The 23922-nt window shown below is 56.7% G+C and overlaps 2 protein-coding genes across 2 annotated transcripts; both read right to left on the reverse strand.

Annotated features, from left to right (window-relative positions):
• Positions 1 to 425: 425 nt before the first annotated feature.
• TGM1 (transglutaminase 1) lies at positions 426 to 14623 on the reverse strand. Its single transcript, XM_070406767.1, has 15 exons — positions 14542 to 14623; positions 12891 to 13193; positions 12554 to 12742; positions 11395 to 11643; positions 10897 to 11015; positions 10659 to 10766; positions 10057 to 10231; positions 9497 to 9635; positions 8578 to 8681; positions 6704 to 6792; positions 6080 to 6233; positions 5688 to 5972; positions 5404 to 5564; positions 4929 to 5065; positions 426 to 784 (listed from the first exon to the last, which is right to left on the reverse strand). The coding sequence occupies exons 2-15, from the start codon at positions 13189 to 13191 to the stop codon at positions 556 to 558; spliced, it is 2439 nt and encodes an 812-aa protein (XP_070262868.1). The 5' UTR covers positions 13192 to 13193; positions 14542 to 14623; the 3' UTR covers positions 426 to 555.
• A 2522-nt stretch (positions 14624 to 17145) lies between these two features.
• RABGGTA (Rab geranylgeranyltransferase subunit alpha) lies at positions 17146 to 22901 on the reverse strand. The gene is made up of 17 exons (XM_070406780.1): positions 22815 to 22901; positions 22456 to 22510; positions 22180 to 22290; positions 21672 to 21796; positions 21305 to 21492; positions 20861 to 21064; positions 20462 to 20545; positions 20290 to 20372; positions 20098 to 20199; positions 19889 to 19994; positions 19758 to 19809; positions 19503 to 19591; positions 19053 to 19141; positions 18839 to 18955; positions 18106 to 18219; positions 17748 to 17835; positions 17146 to 17355 (listed from the first exon to the last, which is right to left on the reverse strand). Exons 2-17 carry the CDS (start codon positions 22456 to 22458, stop codon positions 17207 to 17209), a joined length of 1704 nt encoding a protein of 567 aa, XP_070262881.1. The 5' UTR covers positions 22459 to 22510; positions 22815 to 22901; the 3' UTR covers positions 17146 to 17206.
• Between the last annotated feature and the right edge of the window lie 1021 nt (positions 22902 to 23922).

A 23922-nucleotide genomic window follows, 5' to 3' on the forward strand; every position in this document is an offset into this window, starting at 1 on the left:
TCAACTTGACATGTATTACTTGTATACTAATGCTTAGACAAGGATATTTGAAAATCAACAGTGGAAAGGAGCTTTGCTGCTCAGTGAGTTCTCCAGCCTATTTCTACTCAAGCGTGTGCATACTAAAGGGAACTCAGGTCCTTCTCTCCCCAGTGGGTGCCGTGGAAGGGGCAGTCCCGGGCCTTCAGAAGGGCTTTGGCCATAGAAGCACCCTGGGGTGGGGGGAGATTGGTCAGATAAGCACTGGAGGCCCAATCTGAACAGCTGACCTGCCAGCCATGCTTCTCAGAGCCAGGGGCGCCAGAAATGCCGCGGGTGTCCCTGGGACAGACAGTAGGTTCACACTGCTTGGCCCAGCATGGACGGACAGATGGACAGAACAGCACTTCATTAAAAAAAGGTTTATTAGTTTCTGTGCTGTCCAGTGCAAGTGAAGATAGGCCCCCTCCCCGGCCTCCCCGCCCGAGCCCCTGGGGAGCCGCTCTACAGCAGACTCCTGTCTTGAGGCAGTGTCCTTGTTCATCTGACTCCAGTCCTGTGGCTCCTGGCCCAGGGCTAAGCCCCACCTCGAGAAGCCATAGGAATAGTTTCTCCTGAGCGACTGCTGCCTCCGGCATCTGAGAAGACACCCCGGCTGCCGGAGGCTGGGGCCACGTCCACCTGGATGACACCGTGCACCTGCGAGAGCTGTGGGCTGTCCAAGCTGGCGATGAGCTGGCGGGGCCCTGGTCGCACAGGCACGAACGTCTGGCGCAGCGTCACTGTCTCGTTGCCCCCAATGTCCCTGTGGGCAGAGACAGGGTCATGGGCCTGGGGTGACTGGGGGCGGAGTGGGGAGGAAGGACTGGCAGGGCAGCCAGGAAGGAAGGAGCAGAAGGTGGAGCCCTTCAGGCACAACAGGGATCCCCACACCCAGGACCAGGACAAAGCCTGAGTCCCAAGGCCACCTCCACACAGATCAGCAGTCACCCACACAGCTGCCTGAGTTAGAAATGTCCCAGTCATCCCGGACTCCTCCCTCCCTCCCACAAACACCTGGGCAAAACTCTTGCACCACCTCCCCCTCATCTCCATTGCCAGCTGCTGCCTAACCAGACCATCCCCACCCCACATGGGGTTTCTGAGACCAAGGACACTTCAAATGGAGGCTTTGGGGCTCAACGCAGTCCTGCCAAATACTTTCAGGTTTGCCAAGGAAGAAAGTGGAGGAAAAGTAATTATCTTCTGCCACAATCATCTTTCCAAAGGAGCATTTTAATCCCCAAAACATTGGGAAAATGTTATCTCAGAAAAAAAGGGAAGTCTTTCCCAAGAACATACATGTTTGTGTATATGTATGTGCATCACACACACACACACACATACACACACTACAGTGCTTTTATTTTCTCCCTTCTTAATGGATCTCTGAAAATCTATTCCCAGACCACACCTCTGAGAATCAGTTTCACCAGCCTTCTAACTGGCCTTCTTGCGTTTCATCTCATTTTTCTATTCTATTCTCTGACCACTCGAACTTGAACTGAACCCTTCAAGGGCTTGGCTTCCTTGGTGCTTAAGGAATGAGACTGCAGCTCCCTAACCTGACACACAGGCTCACTGTGACTCAGCCTGCCGGCCTGCACGACCTCATCATCCCCCACCATTCCTCCTGCCCACCAGCCTCCATGGGCTCCTTCCCTGTCCTGAACCCACCTCCTCTTTTCTGCTTTGCCCTGGCCGCCTGTGCAGGCTCACCCCACCTGCTCAGTGAGGGCTCCTTGAGAACCTCCTGCCCTCAGGAAAATGAACCTGGCCCTTCTTTGCAATCTGCATGTGTGCTTTATTTACTGACTGTGATTGTATTTATATTACACCTGCTCATGCCTGTTAGCATCTATCCTTTCCTGCCTCTGCCTAAATCCTTACCTCTGGCCCCCACTCAACTCAAGCCTGCCATGGGGACCCTCCCTGGAGCCACACCGGTGCAGACACCCCAGTCCTCCAAGAGAATGAACCAACACCCCAACTTCAAGGATAAACTCTGCTTGGGGCAAAACATTTAGCTTGAAGCCTGCTTGATTGCAAGAGGTGTCCCTGGGCCATTCTGTACTCCTTGTACCACTGCCGGCTGTGTGGTTTAGGACACGTTACTGAACTTCTCTGATCCCCACTTTCTGGTCTACAGAATGGAAGTGAATATAAAATAAGGGATGGTAGCAGATGGTCTTGAAGATGCTTCCAAGCTCCATGCAGGAGGAGAGCAGGGGGAGGCAGGGAGATAGAGAAAGCCTAACTGTTACAGACCTAATTGCTAGACCTCCTATCATAGCAGGTAACTAGAAATTAAGTCTACAATTTAGTAGGTAGGTTACACTCTGGCTGGTTACAAATTTGTGTTTTTAACTTGTGCCCACTTTCCCATCAATACAGAGGTAAAATTGTTTAGGCTCAGACCAGTCTTTAAGGTCTACTTGCCCTGTACTACAATCAACCTGTACTATTTCAGAACCTGGCCTTTATTTATAACGTTATTTCCAAGAGAAATTGCCTTCCAGTTTCCAGCATGGATGTCAGGATTTCTCCCTGCCCTGGGCTCAGTGTCAGGTGAGCTCTCTGCCACACCCCTGCTTCGGAGTTTAAGGTCAGCACATCAGCTGCTAACACTGGAATGTGCCTGTAACAATGAGTGCAGGCAACGAAACCAACTCCCTTAGGCATCCCGAATTAGCACTGTCCTTCCATTATGCACGAGGTCAGCCATGTTGCCAGTGCCTGAAACACCTTTTAAAACTTCTCCTGGGCTTTTCTTTAGAGTCATTGAAAATCATACACATACCATGAGTACCCAGTCACACACGTGTCCCCTGTCCCCCCTTTACAGCCTTCATTATTCCCCACCCTGTTTGCCCACCTGATTAATTCGTCTTAGCTCTAGATGACTTCAGGCTGTTTCCCTAAAGTTAAATGCACTCCCAGGGAAGACCACCCTAGGAATATTCTGGAGACTATGATTCAGACTCCGGGGAAATTCCCTAGAAGGGTTTGAAAGAGACTTTCAGCCTGTCCTGGTGCCGGGTTGGTGGTGACAACAGCCATCTGGAGGAGTAAGTCCTGGAATGTTTATTAAATGGCTAGTCACCACTCTGGGTGGCACACCTCATGCTATAATGGGGTTCCATACCACAGTCTTTGATGTGCAAACGGGAACAAAGTAACACCCATCTTGGAATCCAATGTATCTGAACCAGCAGCTCAGGGACTTCCCCTCCGGGTTCTCCATTGTCCTGGTGGCCCTGGCCTGGGACAGCAGCAGCTGAGGAGCCACAGGCCGACCAGGGAGAACCTGCCTTGAGACACCACCTTCCAACCCTCTCATGGACTTGCGGGGGGGGGGGGGGGGGGGAAGGGGGGGGCGTGGCGGAGGCTGAGACCTTTAATGGGAAGGGGGCCTTATACAAGCCCGCAGGGAAGAGATGGGGCAGGTCTCCATGCTTAGCTCGGTGGCCCTCTCCTTCCCGGGAGGAGGCAAGACTCAAAAGTCTGGCAGGGCTGCCGAGGGGCGCCCAGCTCTGGGCCTCTCAGAACAGGGGACTCTCCTTCCATCACTTGCAGTGAGAGACGCCTGCAGGGAGGAGCGATCTGGGAGCCCCAGTTCCACTCTCTAAGCTGCCAGAGACTCTTGTGGGGAGATAAGGGGAAAGCGCTCCTTTGTGACATATGACATCATCCAGGGTTCGGGCTGGGGCAAAGATCATGCCTGTTAGCATCTATCCTTTTCAGCTTTGGCCTGTTGGCAAAGGTGGAGGCCACCACCACGCAGAGCCTGCTGTGACTGAGTGTGTGAGTGTGTGTGAGTGTGTGTGTGTGTGTGTGTGTGTGTGTGTGTTGGGGGAGGGATGTTCCGCAGGGTGGGCAGGGACCCTCTGCTTCCCGCACCCAGCCCCTCACACAGGCCATCTCTCCCTCAGGCCCCCAGAACGCTGATCTTAAATGTCAGCCTCTGGCCTTCTCTGCTTTCCCTCTGTACTGTTCCTGGGGAGGGACAGGGCACTTGGGTGGGTCTGTGTCAGAGATGACAGCACAAGCCCAGGAACCTAAGCATGTGTGAGGCCCTCACACAGCCTCGCCTGGCTCAGGATCAGGTCCAGGAGGCTGGTAAGGGCCTGGGGTGCAGGGTCCTCGCCTCTGGAACTGCTGCTCAGCTCTCATGGCTCAAACCAAGCAACAGGCTTAAGAGTGTTGACGTGGCGTGCGCCACACAGAAGGGCAGTCTGGCCCTTATGAGCCCTGGGGCCCTGTGAGACGTGGCCATTGGGGTCCCCATCTGTAAGGTGGGGATGAGAGTGGCAATAATCAAAATGAGCACTAACTTTGCTCCAAGCACTATGCTAAAGGTGTTAGTGCAGCATCTCATTCAATTCTCAGGATGACCCTCAGAACCAGGTACTATTGTTTTCCCCACATTACAGCTGAGAAAAATGAGGCTCAGAGGAGAAGTCACCCGCCCAAGGGCACATAGCCAGTGAGTGATGGAGGTGGGACTTGAACCTGCTCTGGGATCCCAAAGCTTTGCTTTTAATTATATGATGATCTCTAATGCACCTTAAAGGGTTTTTATGGTGTCCTAAATGAGAAAATATTCCTGAAAGTGCTGGTCAACTCCTGAGCGCTGGGCAATGTGAGTGGTGAGTTGCTAATAATTCCTATGTGAGTTTTAGCTCCCAGTGAGACGGTGAGGCAGGGCGGGGACACAGCACAGCACTGCACACGCAGCAGGTCTTCTTAGACCTGCTTGGACGGAACTGAGTCAGACGGTATTGCTGGCTGGCCCCAAGCTGCTTTCTCGGACCCTGACAGATGCTACCATCCTGAACATCCTGACCAACAGAGGAAGCAATGTGGGGCCCAGGCTGCCCAGGAGGCAGACAAGGCGGCATCAGACTCACCCAACGTTGAGGATCTTGGGTCTCTGTAACCCGGAGCCCTCGAGCCGGAAGACGACGTTGGTGAGGGTGATAGGCAGGGGGTTCTTGAAAACAATCTGTACTTCACACTCCTGGCCAACCATAGCTGCTCCCAACAACTGAGAGAAAAAGAGACCCGTCCCCACATCAGAGACCCTGGTCAAGTACATGGGGTCCACACACCGCATCAGAGAGGGGTCCAAACCTCCTCGAGTCCCACACGTCTGCCCCCGTGAGGAGGCTCTGCATAAGCCGAGAAGCCACCACAGAATCGGGGAGATGCGATCTCACTTTACAGAGGAGAAAACGGAGGTCTGAACCCGGAGCCAACCTCTGGTCTCTTCCTCCTAGAACTGCTCGTCAGGCCGTCATGTTCCCGACTTAGCACCCTGTCCCCTTCCGCTCCAGTTTCCCTCAGCCCCAGGCCACCCCTCACACTCTAGCCAGCCGCCCTCACCGTGAGGGAGAGGTCCGGGGTGCGCAGACGGAAGGTGTGCTGCTTGGCCAGCACCTGCCCGCTCTCCTTGACGTGGCCTGAGACATTGAGCAGCATGGCCCCCTGGTCCACCAGGTGGGGCTTGTATTCCTGGTAGGCCACCGGCATGGTCACACGGTCCGCTGGGGAGAAGAGGCATGGTGTCACGGAGGCCTGCTTCCCCAGACATGGCTTCCCAGGGCCTCCAGGGCCACAGCCCCAGTGCCTGGCCATCTAGCGGGCAGGGCTGGGGAAGGAGCACTTACAGGCCCCTGGAGCCAGCACCACTTCCTTCTTGTTCTCCTTGAAGACGGACCCGGTGACACCGGTGTAGAAGGTGACTGAGAGGTAGAGGTGCAGCTTCACGGTGCGGCTGCTGCTGCTGCTGCGATTGGTCAGCACCACGCTGACCGTCAGATCCTGCCCCATCACGGCGTCCTGGGCCTCCACCTGTATCGCCACGTCCTCAGCTGAGTCCCGGGTGGCGTACACATTGGGTTTGCTGCCATGGGCGGTTGCTGTCTCCACTGCCTTACGCTCTGCTGCTGAGCCTGGGGGTTGAGGGTCAAGGGTGAGGTTACGGCTCCTGGGAGGGTGGGTGAGTGCTCAGCGGGAACATTCGGTCTGGGCCTGCGCTGGCCGGGTTGGGGGATGGTACCTTCTGGGTGCTTATAAAGGTGGGTGACATCCTCCTGCATGTTGGAGCCAATGGCCTTTGTGACGATGAGTGTGCCAATGGCCTTCTCCTCCACGTACACAATTTTGAAGCTGCCATCGTCCTGTCGCTGCCAGTAAACCTTGTCACTGTTCACCTATGGGGAGAGGGCGGGGATGTGTGAGCTGCAGTGAGCGAGCCACAGGGTCTGAGGTTGGACCTTCCCTGGATCCTCCAAGCAGCAGGGAGGGTTAGGTGTGAAGGCGGGGAGCTTCCTGGCAGAGCCGAACAGGGAGACTTTCCAAGCTGAGCCAGATGAGGCCAGAGAGCAGGGAGGCTGGTCTGGGAGGCTCCTCGCAAAGCACTTTGGCATTAATAACAGTAATCCCTTACGCTCGTTTGCTGACTTTATGACTTGTAAAGCCGTTTCATACCCATTATTTCTTTTGATCCTGAATACAGGAAGCACGACAGCCATTATTATTCCCTTAGTGGAGGAAACGAAGACTCTTAGAATGACTTTCCCAAGGACACACAGCTGATCAGTCAGCGGTGAAGTCAGGAGCAGAGAACCCACGACTACGCCGGGCCTTGGCCTGCAGAAGGCATGTGGAGCACAACCCTCACCTCGGCGAAAATGAAGGGTGTGTCGTACTTCATGTAGACCAGGCCATTCTTGATGGACTGCAGGGAGCAAGGGCCACAGCAGAAGATGCCTAGGGGAGACAGGGCAGGATGGAGGCGAGAGGTGCAAGGATCCTGGGAGCGGCCCACCCATTCAGGCCTAGTGCCCACTGCCTTGGGGTCAGCTGCCACCCAGTCCACCTGAGGGAGGGCAAACAGAAGAGTGAAGTTCCATTTGGCCTCAGTCAGTGGGGGCAGGGGCGGGGCAGGACCAACCCTGGGGACAACCAAATCATTGACACACTCTTCTTCCATTGGCTGAAGTTGGCTGTTGGCTGTCTGTGATCTCCAGAGGTCAGAACCCTCTACATCAAGACAATTCCAGAGCCCACGGTAACTCTGCTGGCAGTCTGGGAGACCAATGACACCCCAGACACCATTCCAGAAAAATCCAGAACAACCCCTCAGCTCTAAGCCCAATGTGCCCTCTCTGGGGGCGCAGGGGGGAGCTGGTGGGAAATAGAGTCTGGCCTCATCATGCTCAGGAGGGTTTTTTAGAGGAGATGGGCTAACAGGGAAGATGCTTGTCAGGAGAGGACACAATCCAACAGGAAAGACTCGTAGGAAATACCTAGCACTACAGTCTTCTTTTATAGCTGGGGAAACTGCGTCTCAAAAAAGCAAGGCAGATGCCAGGATCTCACAAGACAGCTGGATACAAGAGAATGGAAGGAGCTAATATTTACTGTGGTCTGGGAATGCTGCTAGTCTCTCTGATATACAACTTCTCATTTGATCCTCCCAACCATCCTGTGTGGTATATATTACCCTCATATTACAAACAAGAACACCAAAGCCCAAAGATGCAAGGACCTTGCCCATGAGGACATATCTAAGAAGTAATCAAGCTGGAATCAAGCCCGGGTCTGACTGGCCCCAGGGCCTCTGCCTGCCGCCCTCCCCACCACTTCCCAGAGTGGGGCCAGCACTCAGGTCTCTCCGTGTCCTGGGCCAGGCGTTTCCAGCATCGCAGATGCCTCTGGGTTGCATAACTCAGGGGACACTGTTCACAGAGATGATGGAGCAGGAGAGGTCTGGCCAGAGACCAGGGGAGAAACGTAGGCTAGGTGAGGGCTACCTGACCCAGCGTGAAGAAGGGGAGGCAGAAGGAAGACAGCAGGGGGGCAGGCTGGCTGTCTGGGGCTGCAGTGTTAAGGTGAAAAGGGGCGGGCCCTGTTTGAGAACAAGTATATGACAGGCCTAATTTTTGCAGTCTTTTTTTGACTTTTGAACCATTTGAGTATATTAACCATTATCCTATCTAATAAAGAGGGAATATGCTAATTGCCCCTCAGGCTGTTGCAAAGATGGCAGCGCCCACAGCCAATAAGGAGGGAATATGCTAATTGACTGCCCCGCCCTCAAAGATGGCAGCGCCCACAGCCACAAGATGGTGGCGCCTAGTCCCCTCAGCCCCCCAGCTGCCCAGGGCCGGCCAACACTTGCGCTGCCGGCAGTGGCAGCAGCAGAGGTGTGATGGGAGAGTCACCTTCCCCTGATCACTGGGTCGCCTCCCGCCCGAGGGCTCCTGGACTGTGAGAGGGGGCAGGTCAGGCTGAGGGACCCCCCACTACAGTGCATGAATTTTCATGCACCAGGCCTCTAGTAAAAAAAATAAAACGTAAGCATATAGTTATGCAGAAAGGTAAAAATAAACTAAAGGCCACATGGCTAATGAGTCTGTTTAAGAACCATGGGGTTAAAGGACCTGGCTCCAAGGCCCCGTCCAGCACTGACCCTGGAGTTTGTTACCCAGGTTGGGGATACGGGGACAAAGCCAAAGTGGGGTTCAGGAGCCAGGCAGGGCCCCGCCTCACCACTGCTGGTCTCCTGGGGTGTGGCATCCACAACCTGCCAACCATCAAAGCCTGAGGGCAGATCCGGCCTCTTCATCCAGCAGTCATTCCACACGTGGAAGTTCCTGGGCAGACATGGAGGGAGCGCTGGGTCTGAGCAGCCCACCTGGCCACCCTTCACCCCCTCAGGATCCAGGTCTCAGGTCACTGTTCTTTTTTTTTTTGTTCCTTTTTAATCCTCACCTGAGGATATGTTCTTATTGATTTTTAGAGAGAGGATAATTTTGAGAGAGAGAAAGAAATATCAATGGGCCATGGCCGGTTGGTTGGGCATTGTCCCATGCACCGAAAGGTTGCTGGTCAGGGCAGATGCCCGGGTTGTGGGCTCGATCTCCAGTAGGGAGTGTACAGGTGGCAGCAGATCCATGTTTCTTTCTTACATCCATGTTTCTCTCTATACCTTTCCCTTCCTCTCTCTAAAACTCGATAAAAAAATCTTTCAAAAAAAAAAAAGAAAGAAAGAAAGAGCCCTAGCTGGTTTGGCTCAGTGAATAGAGTGTTGGCCTGTGGACTGAAGGGTTCCCAGTTAGATTCCTGTCAAGGGCACATGCCCGAGTTGCGGGCTCGACCACAGTAGGGGGTGTGCAGGAGGCAGCCAATCAATGATTCTCTCTCATCATTGATGTTTTTATCTCTCTCCCTCTCCCTTCCTCTCTGAAATCAATAAAAAACAAAACAAAACAAAAAAACATTGATGGGCTGTCCCTCGTATGTGCCCCGACTGGGGATTGAACCCAAAACCTAGGTAGGTGCCCTGTCTAGAAATTGAGCCCAAAGCTTTTCTGGGGTACGGGAGAACATTCCAACCGAGACACCTGGCCAGGGCTCGGCTCACTGTTCCTGGCAGGGATGAGCAGTCCAGCCCCAGCTCCAGCCTCACCAGACAGAATCATGGTTCAGATGCTCGAGCGGCTTCATGTTCTCATCGAAGTAGATGTCCATGGTCAGGGACGTGTCTGTGTCATGCGCTGAGTTGAAGTTGGTGACGGTACGAGTGGCCAGGCCCAAGCAGCGCAAAACTGCAGAGGAGCCAGGGTTGGGGGTTCAGGGCCCAGGGCCCAGGGCCAGGGCAGGGGTGGGGGGCAGGGCAGGCATCAGGTAAGGAATAGCAGGAGGAGAAGGGCAATGGGGTTGCCAAGCTGGGTCAGCGGTCATTGGGGTGAGGAAGCCTTTGGGTCAGGGTGTGTTGGGGTTAGGGGTGTGTTGGGGAAGCCGGGCCACCTGACTGGCTTTGTCCCTGCTGCCTCTTCTCCCTCCCCTCCCCTAGGCTTCTCTCTGGTTGTTAACATTAATTAATGATAATTAAGGCCAGCCTACCATCCACCCCCACCTGCCCCTACACTGTAGCCACAGCTGGGCCTGGCTCATGAAGGTGGAGCCCGGCTCCCCACCCTCCTCCTTGTGCGGCCCAGGTCCCTCCGGTGCTAGTCCCTCCACTACCTGACGTGGTCACACCGGCAAAGACCCAGCATTGGCCGTAGGGGACAGAAGAGCCGGTGCGCAGGTAGCTGAGGAGGATCTCCACGCTGCCCACCCACGCTGACGGGTTGGTGCCTCGGGAGTAATCGCCAGACCAGTTCCCAATCAGGACCCCGTTGTCATCTAAGGAGTTCACCTGTCCAGGACAGAATGGGATGGGAGGAGTTGGAGGAGAGGCTCAGGATCTGCCATGTGGTCAGGCCCAGCCCCGGCACTACAAACACTCTCACCCCTAAATGCCTCAGGATCTAGCTGAGCCACGCCCACCCCTCCCAGCGTCATTCCCCCCCTCCCCCACCTCTGGTCTGACACAAGAATGTGAATCCTGGGTGTGCCAAGTATTGGGTTTGGCCCTACATTCCATAAGAGCTGGGACAGGAGCCAGGAAGGGTGGGGTGGGGGACAGGCAAAGGAGAGAAAAGGAGTGAGACCCCTTCCCAGGATACCATCTGCAAGGGCAGGGCAGGGCTGGGGTCCTGGAGGAATCAGAAAGGCCCGAAGAGGGAGGCCAGAGAGGCAGCAGGCAGACGCACAGTAGGGCTCAGAGCCATGAGGGTGCTCACCATGGCAGAGATGACCCGGGAGACACTGACTGGGTCCCCACGGCCTCCATATGGCATGCCCCGCCGGTCCAGGATGTACAGGCAGGCATCCAGCACCCCATGGTCAAACTGGAAGGAGGGAGGGCAGAGGTGACCACAGCCCGAGGTGGCCACGCTTGACCCTAGGCCAGCCTCTCCTCTCCCACCCTCCCCACCTGCCTCTGGCCCCCCGAGGGCACCTGGTCCTGGCCCGCTGTACCTGGCCATAGTTCCACGTCCGCTCGCCAATCTGCGCCTCAGTCCCGTAGTAAATTCTCCCAGACTCATTAAGCACGTACTCCTGCCGCCAGTCCTCACGGTCCACGTACACGATGTCCTCTGCATCCCCAAACAGACATGCCTGGTTCCCTCCAGCCCTCTCCCCGGCCCCCCTGCCCCAGGCCAGTTCTGCAGGACTCACGTCCACAGAGGAAGAACAGGGACCCCTCTAGCCTGAAAGCGCCCCTCCCAGGAAGGACGGAGGGAGCACGTCAGACGTGGTGGGAGGAGGGTGGCTGTAACTGGGGCCCTTCACCAGGAGAAGCGAGGCTGTGTGACCTTGAGGTGGTCACCTTTCTACATAGGACCTAGATCCCCTCACCTGGAAAAAGGGAGGCTGGCTTCTCCCAGGGCCAGGCCCCCAGCCGGGTCCTCGGAAAGGAAGCCCAACCTTCCTTCTCTCCTGTCTACCCCCTGCCCCTGACTCCGGCAGGCTCACCTGGGCACCAGGGATTGAAGAGGATGTAGATCTCATTGTGGGGGTCGAAGGGCAACAGGAACTCGCCAGCCTCTGAATGTGTGCGGACTGTGAACTGGAACTTGCCGATGATGGCGTTGGGGGAGGTGTGGACCCGTAGGTTCAGATTCTGCCCACTGGACTTGGTCACCTGGGCCTTCCAGCCTCCACTGCCCCCCTTGCCCACTGGGATGATCACATGGGTGCCCTTGCCCACCTCGGGGTTGTTTCCTAGAATGGGGAAAGCAGCAATTAGCTGGTGAGGCCTCCCTGCAGTAGGGTGGACGGAGCCTTAGACTTCTCCCAGCCCCACCCAGGATGTGTATGAGCCAGTGAGTGTGCCCCTGAGTTGGGCCATCGCCTTACAGTCAGAACAGCTCTGTCCCGCCCGATGCTTGTCCACATGCCAGGACAGAAACCCAGTCCAACGTCCCAAACCTGTTCCCCTGACACTGAAGGCAGAGGTGGGCAGGAGAGACCAGGCCACCATCACCCTCTGCCTGCCTCCTGGCCCAGCTCCTGCTGTGGTGGCCCAGATGCCTCCACCTCATGGGGAAGGGCAGTCCCGATCCTGAAGGCCAACCCTGCCTGCCCCCTGGGCTGCCCCTTCCAGTGCCCAGGGCATCCCTGGTGGAGGTGGTGGGTACTTGGAAAATTAGAGGCGGGGTGGGCAAGGCCGGGGCCTAATCAAAAGGTACGAGGAGTCACCCGCCCCCGGCAGCATGGTAATCACCAGCCTGCGCAGTCAACGGCCACCAAGCAACGCGGTGAGGGAGGCACCTGCCCTGGGCCACGGAGACAGAGGAAACAGAGGGACAGAACTGGGCAGAGAGGGCAGAGCAGGAAGGAGAGCAGAACCAGAAAGACACACAAGGCAGCAACACCCAAGCAAACATCCGAGGAGAAAGAATATTGAGAAAGATGCCCCTGGAGGCTTGGAGGTGAGCTTAGTATAATGGGAACACCAAGACTCCCCTCAGACACACCCCTAGGGACACACACACTTGCATCCGCCTGATCCGGCAGAGGGTGAGGGAGGAGCCCGAAGACGCACCTCTGACCCTAATACCAGGACTGGGAGGCCCTGCTCGCCAGCCCCTCTGTCCAAGTTTCCACCCTTCCCATTGCAGGCCCCACTGACCGATGTGCAGTTCCAGGATGACACGATCGGAGGACTCATAGGGCCGCGACAGGTAGAGCACCATGTGGAAAGGCTGCCCGCGGCGCAGGATCAGCTCATCGTACTCGAACTCGTCCGTGTGGTGCTCTCGGCGGTTCTGGTCCGAGCGTGAACACATGAGATCCACACCCGTCACCACCAACATGCCCTCTGCAAAGTCACAGCTCCTGGTCAGCAAAGCGCCCTGGGGAGCCCAGGCCCCCAGCATTAGCCTCCCAGGCTCTCCGAGATGCCAGGGGGAGTCCCAGTCCCCACGGAGGCCTGTGGCTCTCAGCTCAGGCGGACAGGCCAGCCTCACCTCGGATGGCACCGTCTCCGGCCGCGTTCACACCGCTGCCCCGTGAGATAGGCCGGCGGGAGTCTGAGCCCCGGGAGCCAGGTCTTCGTCCTCCACCCCTGTCTCTGTGGGGCTCAGTCCCCCAGTCATCGTCCGCCCCACTCCGGCAGGAGCAGCAGCTACAGCATCGAGCCCAGAAGGAACGGCTTCCTCGGCGGGACCGTCTGTCCGGCTCCGGCTCCGGCTCCGGGGAGGGTGAGGTGGGGGGCTGCCAGGGGCTCAGGCCCCAGCGGCCCACATCGGAACGAGGACCGTCCATCATGTCTGCGTGGAAGAGGCAGGGAGGCTCGGGTCAGTCACCCTCCAGGTTTCCTTTCCCCAGGACACCTGGCCAGCCCAGCCAGAAACCCGCCATGCAGAGGGCTGCTTTGATGCCAGCCAGTGACAAAGATGGGCTTATTTTTGATCCAGAGATTCCCCCAGACCCATCCAGAGGCCCTCCCTGAGGCCCCGCTCAGGCTTTGCCTCGGACACCCCCGCCCTGAACGGGGAGGCGCCCCCCTCCCCAGACACCCAGCAAACCAGATGCCCAGCGGAGAGACCTGCTCAGACCCGTCCCCAAGACCCAGCAGGCCATCCCCGTCCTGCTCCCTCCACACGCCGCTCCTCAGTCTAGACCAGTGATGGCGAACCTATGACACGCGTGTCAGAGGTGACACGCAAACTCATTTTCTTGGTTGATTTTTCTTTGTTAAATGGCATTTAAATATATAAAATAAATATCAAAAATATAAATCTTTGTTTTACTACGGTTGCAAATATCAAAAAATGTCTATATGTGACACGGCACCAGAGTTAAGTTAGGGTTTTTCAAAATGCTGACACGTCGAGCTCAAAAGGTTCGCCATCACTGGTCTAGATAGAGGTCCGTGGACCAGCTGACCGCCTTAGGAGTCCTCCCTTCCTCCCTCCCTTCTTTCCAAATATATTTTTATTGATTTCAGAGAGGAAGGAAGAGGGAGATAGAAACATCAGCTGCCTCCTGCATGCTTCCCCACCGGGGACCAAAACCACAACCGGGCATGTGCCCTGGGCTGGAATCAAACCGGGGACTCTTCAGTCCACAGGCTGCGCTCTATCCATTGAGCCAAACTGGCTAAGGCTCTTTCCTTTCCCTCCCTTCCTTCCTTCTCACTAGAGGATACTAGTATCTTTCCATTACTTTTGAGAGAGTGAGAGAGAGAGAGAGAGAGAGAGAGAAGAGAAGAGAAGAGAAGAGAAGAGAAGAGAAGAGAAGAGGAGAGAGAAATGAATTAGTTGCCTCCCATCCGCGCCCGAACTGAGAATCAAACCCACAACCTTTCTCTCTACACCCCACCGGCGAGGACCCATTTCCTTGGCAGATTCCCCACCCAACGCTCCTGGCAAAAGACAAGCGGGCGAGGAGTGGGACTCGGGGTCCCTGGCACTCTCCACGTCGGTCAACCCGGCGCGGGCACCCGGAGCGGCGGCTCGTGGCGCTGCAGCCCGCGCTCCCCCGCACATCGGAGCAGCGCCGCCGGCCCGCAGGCTGGGGCTGGCCCGCACCCCCTCCGCGGGGGTCGCACTGGGGCGCGCGCGGCCCCAGACGGCGCGGCGGGGCTCAGCATCCCAGAGCCCGTCGGGGCCTCACCTGGAGGCGGTGCTGGCGAGGGCAGCGCGGTGCGGCCGAGTGGCGCGGCCCGGGAGGAACAGGTTGGGACTGATGGGCCAGGACAGACGCTCCGGACGCCGCCGCACGAGTGGAAGGTGTGGGGCGGGCGGGTGAGTGGTTTATGTGGGGGGGAGGGCGGGGCCGGCTGCTAATAAGGGGAAGCTTGGTTGCTCCATCGAGGCCCAGCCCCTCCGGAGATAGGGGTGAGAAGTAAAGCCCCGTCAAAACCTCGTTCCGGGGGAAACGGGGTGGTGCAGGCTAAGGGTGGGGCAAGGAGGGGTGGGGTCGGGGTCTGTCGGGGCTGAAGCTGGGGGAAAGTGGAAGGCTTTGGTGGGACCGTCACTCCAGGCTGACTCCTGCCAGACTGCGAGCTTAAGGAGCCCCTCCGAGGGCAATGGGGCGGGGAGCCCTTTTACCCACACCCCCGTCCAGCTGACCCCCTGTTGTCCAGCTCAGGCTGCCTGCCGGTGGTCTCATAGCCCCTATGAAACTGGCCTGGTCCTGGTACGCATTCTGCCCAGGGAGGTCCCTGAATCCCAAGGTGACATCAGCAACCGGGCCCTCAGACTGGCTCCACCAGCCAATCCATGACCTGCAGGCTCCACCAGATCCTCTGACCCCCACCCTCCTCCTCCACGGCCCCTGGCATGAGTGGGCAGCTACCAGCTTCCTGCGTCTCTCTCTCCAAGTTTGGGATTGGAGGGTAGTCAGAGTATTTTTCTCCCCTTGGCCTGGGGGCTTGGGGGAAAGCGGAGGCCTTACGCTGAGGTTTGGGTGAGAACTGAGGCCCCCTCCCCAGGCGGCAGAATACCTCCCTCTCTCACTGAGAGGAGTGTCTGGTCAGCTGGAGTCCTGGGTTCTCCAACCCTGAATTCTTCCTGGGAATCCTGACCAACCAGCTCTAGGAACCTGCCCCGTGTCCATCCCAACTCCACCCTGGCCCAGGGCAGACACCCGGTAGAGGCGGCCAGGTGTCTTCAGGGAGGCTTTCTTGGAGGTTCTGCAGGCTGGGCCCCTTTCTTAGGGCCTCTTCCCTCCATCCCACCCGTGTCCCAGCTCTGCCCACCGGCCACTGAACAGAAGACAGTGAAAACAAGGTTGGCAAGAAGATACAAGGAAGTCAATGGAGGAGAGACTGGGTTTGATGATGCATCAGGCAGGGAGGTGCCTCAGGGAGTGGGGACAGAGGCAGGGAGCTCTCCACACTCACGCTGACCTTTTTCAATCCACCTTCAAGCCCCAGCCCTGCAGGGAGTCTGCCCCACCTCCAACACTTTCAGACAAACCACCAGGGGAATCAAAATCCCAGGCTGATGTGAGGCAGGTCAGCCAAAGGATTTGTCCAGGGGCTATTTGTTCATCACTACAGGTAAGGAAAGGGGTGGGACCCTGAGGGCCGGATGTGAGCAAATGTGGGCCCAGATAGATTTCCAGGGAATCAGGAAATTGTCTTGTCACACTCTCTCCCCCTTGTTGCAAGTGATTTTTCTCTTTCCCCATCCAGCCAGGTTGACTCAGTGCCCTAACCCAAGCCACTCCTTTTCCTCCCTCCAGGAAGCTCAAGTGTCTCAGGGATTTCAGTCGGGACAAGGTGTGTGTGTGAGAGTGTAAATGCACGAGGGTACATGTGTGCTTGGGCCTGTGTATTGGGGGTCACCATGGGAGCGGACACTGGGCTCAGTACCATATCCATATCCATACAGAAGCAAGAGTCTGGAATCCCAGAGCAAGGTGTACAGGCAGCTTTGGCTCTAGCACAGTGGTTCTCAACCTTCCTAATGCCGCAACCCTTTAATATAGTTCCTCATGTTGTGGTGACCCCCAACCATAAAATTATTTTTGTTGCTACTTTCATAACTGTGGTTTTGCTACTGTTATGAATCGTAATGTAAATATCTGATGTGCAGGATGTATTTAGGCGACCCCTGTGAAAGGGTCGTTCGACCCCCAAAGGGGTCGCGACCCACAGGTTGAGAACCGCTGCTCTAGCACTTGAGCTCAGCAATCGTGGGCACGTCTTAACAGCAGTTTCCTCGCCAGTCCAATGGGCCTAATCATCTCATTCTGAGAGCTTATGAAGATCAAATGGGATCAAGTATTTTCAGTGGCTCTTCAACCAAAGAATGGAGACGGATACTGTTCTAAGAGGGTGGAGCAAGGCTGCTCTGACCCACTCCTCTGGGAAACAGCCTTCTCAGCTGTGGTGAATGAGAGCCAGAGCCCCTGAGCAGAGCGAATCTGGGAGGGGCAGGGTTCATGGAAGGGACTTTTATGAGTCCTTCCATTTGGAGACTTAGAGCTGGTTTGTAGCCTAACACCAATCAGAACCTGATCCTAAACCTGGTCCCAGCCTGGAACCCAGCCCCAGCTCCAGCCCCAACCAGAACAAAAATTCAAGTCCAGCCCTCACCCTGATTTTGCCTAAACACGGAGGCTCTGATTCTCCATGACAGGAAATAGCAGGGCCGAGCATAAAATAAACAGGGCGAGTCATCACACCCTAACTCTCTCCCTTTCTTTTCTGAAAGGTGGCAGTCATGGCGGTGGCAGCGGTGGCAGCAGCAGCAGCTCAGCAGCCTGAGACGCCTCTCCATTCTTTATTCAGTCCTAATAAGTTAGAGGGCAAGGACGGGGGCAGGGTCTCTTAGGTGAGGATGCTGCTGACTGAAGGTAGCAGCTCGGCCAGGTGTTCCAAGGTGCCCACTATTTGGCACAGTGGGTTGCCCTGCAGGTTGAGGAGCACCAGCTTGGGGCAGGAGGCAACAGGCTGAAGTGCTGCAGGCTGCTGGAGACCTTGGGCAGGAGAGTCAAGGAAAGGCTGGCAGGTTCCCCCAGATCTGGTCTGTTCCCGAGTACCCATCACTGTTTTCCCTCAAGGGCGGGGACTGCTGCCTGCCATCCTGGTTGGTGGGCATCTCGCACACTTCCCTGGAGGGAGTAAGGCTCTGGGCAGGGACTGCAAACACCTGCCCACAGGGACCAGGCAAGAAGCACAGAGGAGGGCTGGGTGTGGTACTAGAAGGAATGGTGGAGACTGTGGCCAAGGAGAAGGCTAGCCCTGGCTAGAGGCATCCATGTCTCAGCAGTGAACAAAGACTGCTGAGTGAAAGTGCAATGAGGAGAAAAAAATGCTTTGTTAAAAATCATACTATAAATAAATAAATGGCACCTAGAAGGAAGGATACGGTTGTTGCACAGTAAGAGCTCCTGCAGCCGGGGCAGGTTAGTGACACCGTCCAGGGACTCTATGGCATTGTCGCTGGCCTGCAGCACCTGCGGAGCAGAGAGGGTAGGGAAGACAAGGCAGGCAGGCAGGCAGCTATCGGCCTGAGACTGATACAAGCAACTGGGGAGCCCAGGGTGAACAGCTCACAGTGCATAGAAGAGCTCCTAGGGTCAGGCTGGGTGACAGAAGGGGGAAGGCAGGGGTCATCTGAGGGGCTGGGAGGACTGGGCAGTCTTTGTAGGGAGGGCAGGCTTCTGAAGTAGAGGAAGGAAAGGAAAAGGACCACCAGGACAGTGACGGAGGAGTGAATGCTTTACCTCAAGACAACGCAGGGCAGCCAGGGCAGGGGGCAAGGCTCGGAGACGATTGTGCGACAGGTCAAGATGGGTGATCAACAGCAGCTGTTCCAGATGGCAGAGCACCGTCAGGTCCTGAGGAGACGGAATGATATACCCAACGGGGAGGGGCCTCAGCCATCATTTATGAGGCACTTGCCCTCTGTGCCCCACACAGGCCCTTGGGGACCGCAACTGAGGAGAGGATGGGGCAGGTGGGAAGCTTACCTTACAACCCACCACAGTACATGCTACAAGTCAAGGACGTGGGACAGACGTGAGTGCTGTGGCGACGTGGCCAGTGGAGTGAATAGAGTCGGGGCAGGTACAGGGGACAGAGGAGGGCGCTGGGGGAGACACAGACACTGGCAGGAGTGGGCCTGGCGAGTCCGGGGGGTGGGTTTGATGGGAGCACAGGTGGACTGCAGTGACGGGATAAAACTGATGTGTTGGGAAGATTGGTTGGGAAGGACTTCAAATAGAGGAAAACCAGTCTGGATCGTTAGTTAGGAATCTCTGGGAACTGTTCAGGCTTTAGGTGCTGGCCTGCTCCAATGAGCAGAAAAAGAAATGTCCAGAAAGGCTTCTGAGACTGAAGGCCGGACAGACAGGGCCTCAGCTGAAGCCCCGGAATGAACGGAAAAGCTGGTGAGGCCATGAGGAAGGGTGGGCCAGCGGGATGAGGGCCCAGAGCAGGCACACGCACAGCCCATACCTTGTGGCTCAGGTGCAGCACCCGCACCTCTGCATACTCCATCTTGAGCACGCTGTTCTCCAGCAAGAACTTGCTGCGCAGGTCGTCCAGGTATGCTGCCCGCATTGGGTCCACAGCCTGGCGGAGACGGGGCCCAGCAAGGAATTTGTGTCAGCTGCCTCCCTCCTGCCCACGGGGCCTCCCCCTTGTCTGTTCCCACAGGCCCCCGGCTTGCCTTCAGGGTCTCGAAGTACTGCAGTGTCTCCTTCTCATACAGGAGGGGGTCCAGTGCCCGCATCAGCAGGATGATGGTGAGCAGGCACCCTGAAGAGAGGGTGGGAAAAGGAGCATGTCTCCTGGACCCGCCTTCGCTCCCATACTATTTTTTTAAAATATATTTTATTGATGTTTTACCGAGAGGAAGGCAGAGGGATAGAGAGTTAGAAACATCGATCAGCTGCCTCCTGCACACTCCCCACTGGGGATGTGCCCGCAACCAAGGTACATGCCCTTGACTGGAATCGAACCTGGGACCCTTCAGTCCGCAGGCCGGTGCTCTATCCACTGAGCCAAACCGATCAGGGCTGCTCCCATACTATTGAGACCCTCCCTGCTCCCTGTCCCCCCAACAGACACAGAAAGGGGCTCCCTGAGAGGAGCAGGATCTCAGGAAACAGGGCCTCACATTTATTCTCGGGCTCCAGCTCCTGTAGCTCCTTACAGGATTTAAGCTCAGACTGTAGCACCGTGGACTTCTCTATCGACAGCTCACACCTGACGGTGGGCGGGGGTGGAGGTGGGGAAGGGATGATGGCCATAGCACTGGGGTCTGGGCCATCCCCCTCTCCAGGCTGAGCCCATCTGCCCGAGCACCCTGCCTCCCATCCCAGTTGCCTGATGCCCAGAGCCCTTTCTTGTAGGCATGCTTCCCTGTCATCACCTGAAGAGCTGCTCATCGGTGGCCGAGTCCCGGCACCAGCCCTCATGGTGGCCTGAAAGAAACAGTAGGTGGTAGGAGGGGAACACCCACGAGAGGAAGAGGGGGCAGGGGGCTGCTGCAGGTTGCGTCACCTTTTAAGAGCACACACTCCTTCTGGACATCGCCTGTTGTCCAAATGACACGAAATGTATGTTGGGGCAACTGGTCGTTGAGGGAGGCAGCGGGCAGGTCACAGAGCTGGGAGCACTGGGTCAAGGAAACCCCCAGCCGTACCACTTTTCTGACTGTCCCACCCCAGCCCTGCCTCAGCCCCCACGATGCCCCACCAATCCTGGGATACCCAGACAGGGCTGGGCCGGTTCCTGCCATCTGGAGTCCTCCACTCCACAGCCAGGGGTGATTCATCAACTAAGAGCAGCAAGGTCTCCATCCCTGAGTCCACCTGGCACAGGGGACAAAGAGAGACCCTGTCAGCCCAACAGCACGAAGCTCACAATCCACAATGTTCTCTGGCAAAAGCTGTAGGACTCACCAAGAGGGGCCGAGAGAAGGAGACCGTCAGGCAGGCCTCATCCCGGCTCACGTGCAGGCAGCGCAGAGCATCCTGGGGGTCAGCTGGGGTGGAGAGATAGCTTCGGGTCTCCTGTAATCCTCTCCCATTCCTTCCAAGCCCTAAACACCCAGCCTCCTCCCCCACCGCTCACCTCGTCCCAGGAGCCAGCGGTGATAGAACCAGGCGCTCTGATCATTGGGGTCGGTGAAGAAGGCGTTCTGCACCAGCTCCAGCTCTGCAGAAGCCAAGGAGGCACAGGGCTGTGGTTAGGAGCCTGGTGGGATCCTGGCTGTCTCAGCATCCCACCCCCTCCTTGGAGTAACCCCAGTCCTCAACTGCACTAGATGCTGGCTTTGTACAGCGGCTGTACCCATCAGGTTTATTTTCCCCACTGGACACTCAAGCTCCCTTCTGTCAGGGGCTGAATGTTATGCACCCCTAGAGCCAGGCACGAAGTAGGTGCTCAACAAGCCCAAGCACAGGTTCAGGAACAGGACTAGGCTGGAAGGGCAGCGCTGCAGTTCCTCCCCAGCAGCCTGACCCTGCTTACCTTTGAGCAACACATCCTCAGGGAGGCGCCCCTGTGGTCCAGAGTCTGGCTGGGGATGAAGCTGGGGCAGGAGGCAGGAGCGGTAATGCCAGGAAGAGTAGTTGGAGAAGTTTCGAACAATGAGGCTGTCAGTGAAGGCAAGCTCCTCTGCAGGGGGCACAGCTGCCTGTGCAGCCACAAAGCGCCGGTAGTCCCAGCAATGAACTGGGGGAAGGGGTTACAGCACAGGTCAGAAACAGGGCAAGAGGAGCTCCCTGGCTCGTACCTCTGAAGTTCCCAAGAAAGACCTCTATGCATCCCATGCTGTTTGGATCCATCATTCCTTTGCCATCAGCTTAATGGGCCCATCCTGGTCATCCCTCCCCACTCTGGGCCTTACTGAGGCCCCAGTACCAGGATGTGGGGCAGGTGAGGGCTGTAGGGACAGAATCTGCAGGCACGTACAGTTCCGTTCATCAACCTCGAGGAAGCGGGCACACAACTCCAGCTCCCGTGCCCAGTTGGGCTCTGGCAGGCGGCTCAGCAGCCAGCAGCGATGGTGCCAGGTACCATAGGACTTGGGGTTCACCCTCAGGCAGCTCTCCAGGAAGCCCAGTTCTGCCTTCACCAGGGCGGCCAACTCCTCAGGGGACCTGCACCCAGAGAGGAATAGGGATCAGGGCCCTCCGACACCCAACTTCAGCTCACCCCTGACTTTCTGCACCCATCCTCCACGGCCCTCTGGTTATGCCATTCCTACTCTACCGCTGGGCCCAGGCAGGGCAGGGGTAGGGCTAGTGTCATCTTCCTGGAGCCCTGAACCCCTACACACTTTTGGGCCTCCAGCCGCTGGAGCACCTCGCGTCGACAGTTCCAGAGGGTAGCGAAGTCAGGGTTGGCTCCCAGAATCTGGCTTGTCAGTTCCAGCACTGACTCATCCAGCTCGCCAGCCTGGCGCTGAGAAGATAGGTAGCAGGGTCAGAGATGGTATCATTCACCTACCACAGGGCTAAGCAACATAAACAGAACTACGTTCCATAAATCACATGCCATACAACAGGTAGTATGTAAAGCACTCCACGGGTTTACATGTATTCTCATTTAATTTCCACAAAAGCCTTATTGCAATTATTAGGCTTATCACAAGCTTGCGCCCCATTTTACAGATGAGCAAACCTGAGGCCCAAAGAGATTCGGTAATTTGCCCAAGGTCACACAGTATTAAGTGACAGAGCCCAGATATAGGTCCAGACAGTCTGATTCTGAGGCCCAGCTCTTGGCCTCTGATCTATATACTAGGAGTGGCCACGTGGAGAGAGGGCTACTTCTGCGGGCCCCACCTTCTGGAAGACAGTCTGGGTGGCCGACCGGTAGAGCTTCAGCTTCTGTTCCCGTTCTAGCCTTTTGGCCTCGGCCTGCTCTTCCGAAGTCTTCACCTTCAGGCGCCCGTGCTACAGGGATGGGCGGGTTGGAAGGGAGCAGGCTGGCTTGCCGGGGCAGAGCCACCGAAAACCCACTGCAAAGCCCTAGGTTGACACAGGGAAATGGAGAGGCAAGGCCACTAGGGGCAAAGGCATGGGCGTGCTGAGGTGAGCGGCTGGGCTCAGGGTTCTCACCATGGTGTCGGCTCAGGGTTCAAGACCGGAGGGGTCCAGTGGCCGCCTGTGAAACCTGGGGGAAGAAGTGTCAATCATGGGAGCCCCGCCCCCAGTTGTCTCCCGGAAGCCGCACGCGGGCCTGGGCAGAGACCCCCCGGGGTGTAAAGTAAGAGGTTCTGGACGGTCATTGCACGTCCAGGAGGAGTTGCCCACCGGACTGGGACTTACACCGGTGCGGGCCTGCCTACAGCCCAATCCCCCGGGGCTAGATCCGAGCCCAGGCATGGAGGCGATCGGAACCACTCCGCGCCGGGAGGCTCTGTCGCCCGCCCTCCCCGCAGCTCCCAGGCGCTCCCGCCCCCCGCGGGCGGACCCACCTGCGCCGGGAGGCCGCTTGGGGGACGTGGAGCAGCGGCACCCGCCACCGAGCCCGGACGCTGGCTAGAGCGGCGCCCCGCCCCGGCTCTCCGAGGCGCAGCGCCCTCTGCAGGCCCGCGGAGGCCCGAGCTGAGTAGGTGGGCTCAGAAGGCGCGTGCGCGGGGTCCCACACGGCCAAGTCTCAGCCCTCCGGTGAGTACGAGTGCGCATGCGCAGCTGTGGCCTGCACCTGAAAGCAGCGGGCGCAGTCGTTTGTGCTACTCCAACAGCAATTCGGTCGAAGAGGTTTCTCTCCAGCAGAGAAACATGCCCACACCTCCTAGTTGCCAGATCTAATGGATGGAGTTTCCTGTCCTTAACTTCCATGACCTCTGCAGCATTTGACGCTACTGACTTCCTTCAACTTGACACTCTCTCCTGGTTTCTCCTCCAGCACCGTTCCCCCTCCCTTCTCCCCTAAAAGTTGGCGATCTTCAGGCCCTTTCCTCACCCCCTTTTCACTTTGCATAATGTTACCAGCAGAACATTCACAAATCAAGCCTTCAAGTGCTAGGAGTTGGAGCTCCCCAGAGCTCTGTCCTGGGCCCACCAGGTCTTCTGACCCCACTTTTCCTGGGTGACTTCATCCACAGGCATGGCTTCAATTGCTACCCGTAAGCTGATGTTATTCCAACTTATATCTCCAACCCAGATGTCTTGCAAGCTTTACAGATTCAAAACCCTACTAGATATTACACGGGCATCCCAGAGACACCTCGAACCCCAAATGTCAAAAGGTATCATTGCCTCTCCTCCATCCAGGCTGAATTTTGGCTTTTATGTTTCCCTATTATAGTGTGAATGGCACTATTCCCTCCACCACTTTTCCTTAATACAGTATCTCTTAAATACCATCTCTATTCCCACTGCACTGAGAATTTAAGCTCATTTCTTCCCTGGATTGTTGAATGTCTTTTCAATGTTCCCCCATCTCCACCTTGTCCCCTCTATGATCAGTTCATCCTCTGTGTTGCTGGATCAGTCGTTCTAAAATGCAGATTTGATCATGTCACATTTCTGCCTAAAAGACTTCCATGGCTCCTGACAAATTTTCAGGACAGACTTTGG

The sequence above is a fragment of the Myotis yumanensis genome, unplaced genomic scaffold (assembly GCF_028538775.1).
Source record: "Myotis yumanensis isolate MYYU_CA2020_CCGP unplaced genomic scaffold, mMyoYum1.0.hap1 SCAF_1, whole genome shotgun sequence".
NCBI lineage: Eukaryota > Metazoa > Chordata > Mammalia > Chiroptera > Vespertilionidae > Myotis > Myotis yumanensis.

Coding starts and splice junctions, on each gene's coding strand:
- TGM1 (XM_070406767.1), bottom strand. CDS start 13,191: ATGATGGACGGTCCTCGTTCCGATGTGGGCCGCTGGGGCCTGAGCCCC. Junction 5,973..6,079: donor CCTTTATAAGCACCCAGAAG/GTACCATCCCCC, acceptor CTCAACCCCCAG/GCTCAGCAGCAGAGCGTAAG. Junction 5,565..5,687: donor GGTGCTGGCTCCAGGGGCCT/GTAAGTGCTCCT, acceptor TCTTCTCCCCAG/CGGACCGTGTGACCATGCCG.
- RABGGTA (XM_070406780.1), bottom strand. Junction 21,493..21,671: donor CAGCGGCTGGAGGCCCAAAA/GTGTGTAGGGGT, acceptor CTCTGGGTGCAG/GTCCCCTGAGGAGTTGGCCG. Junction 20,546..20,860: donor TGAGGATGTGTTGCTCAAAG/GTAAGCAGGGTC, acceptor TGGCTTCTGCAG/AGCTGGAGCTGGTGCAGAAC.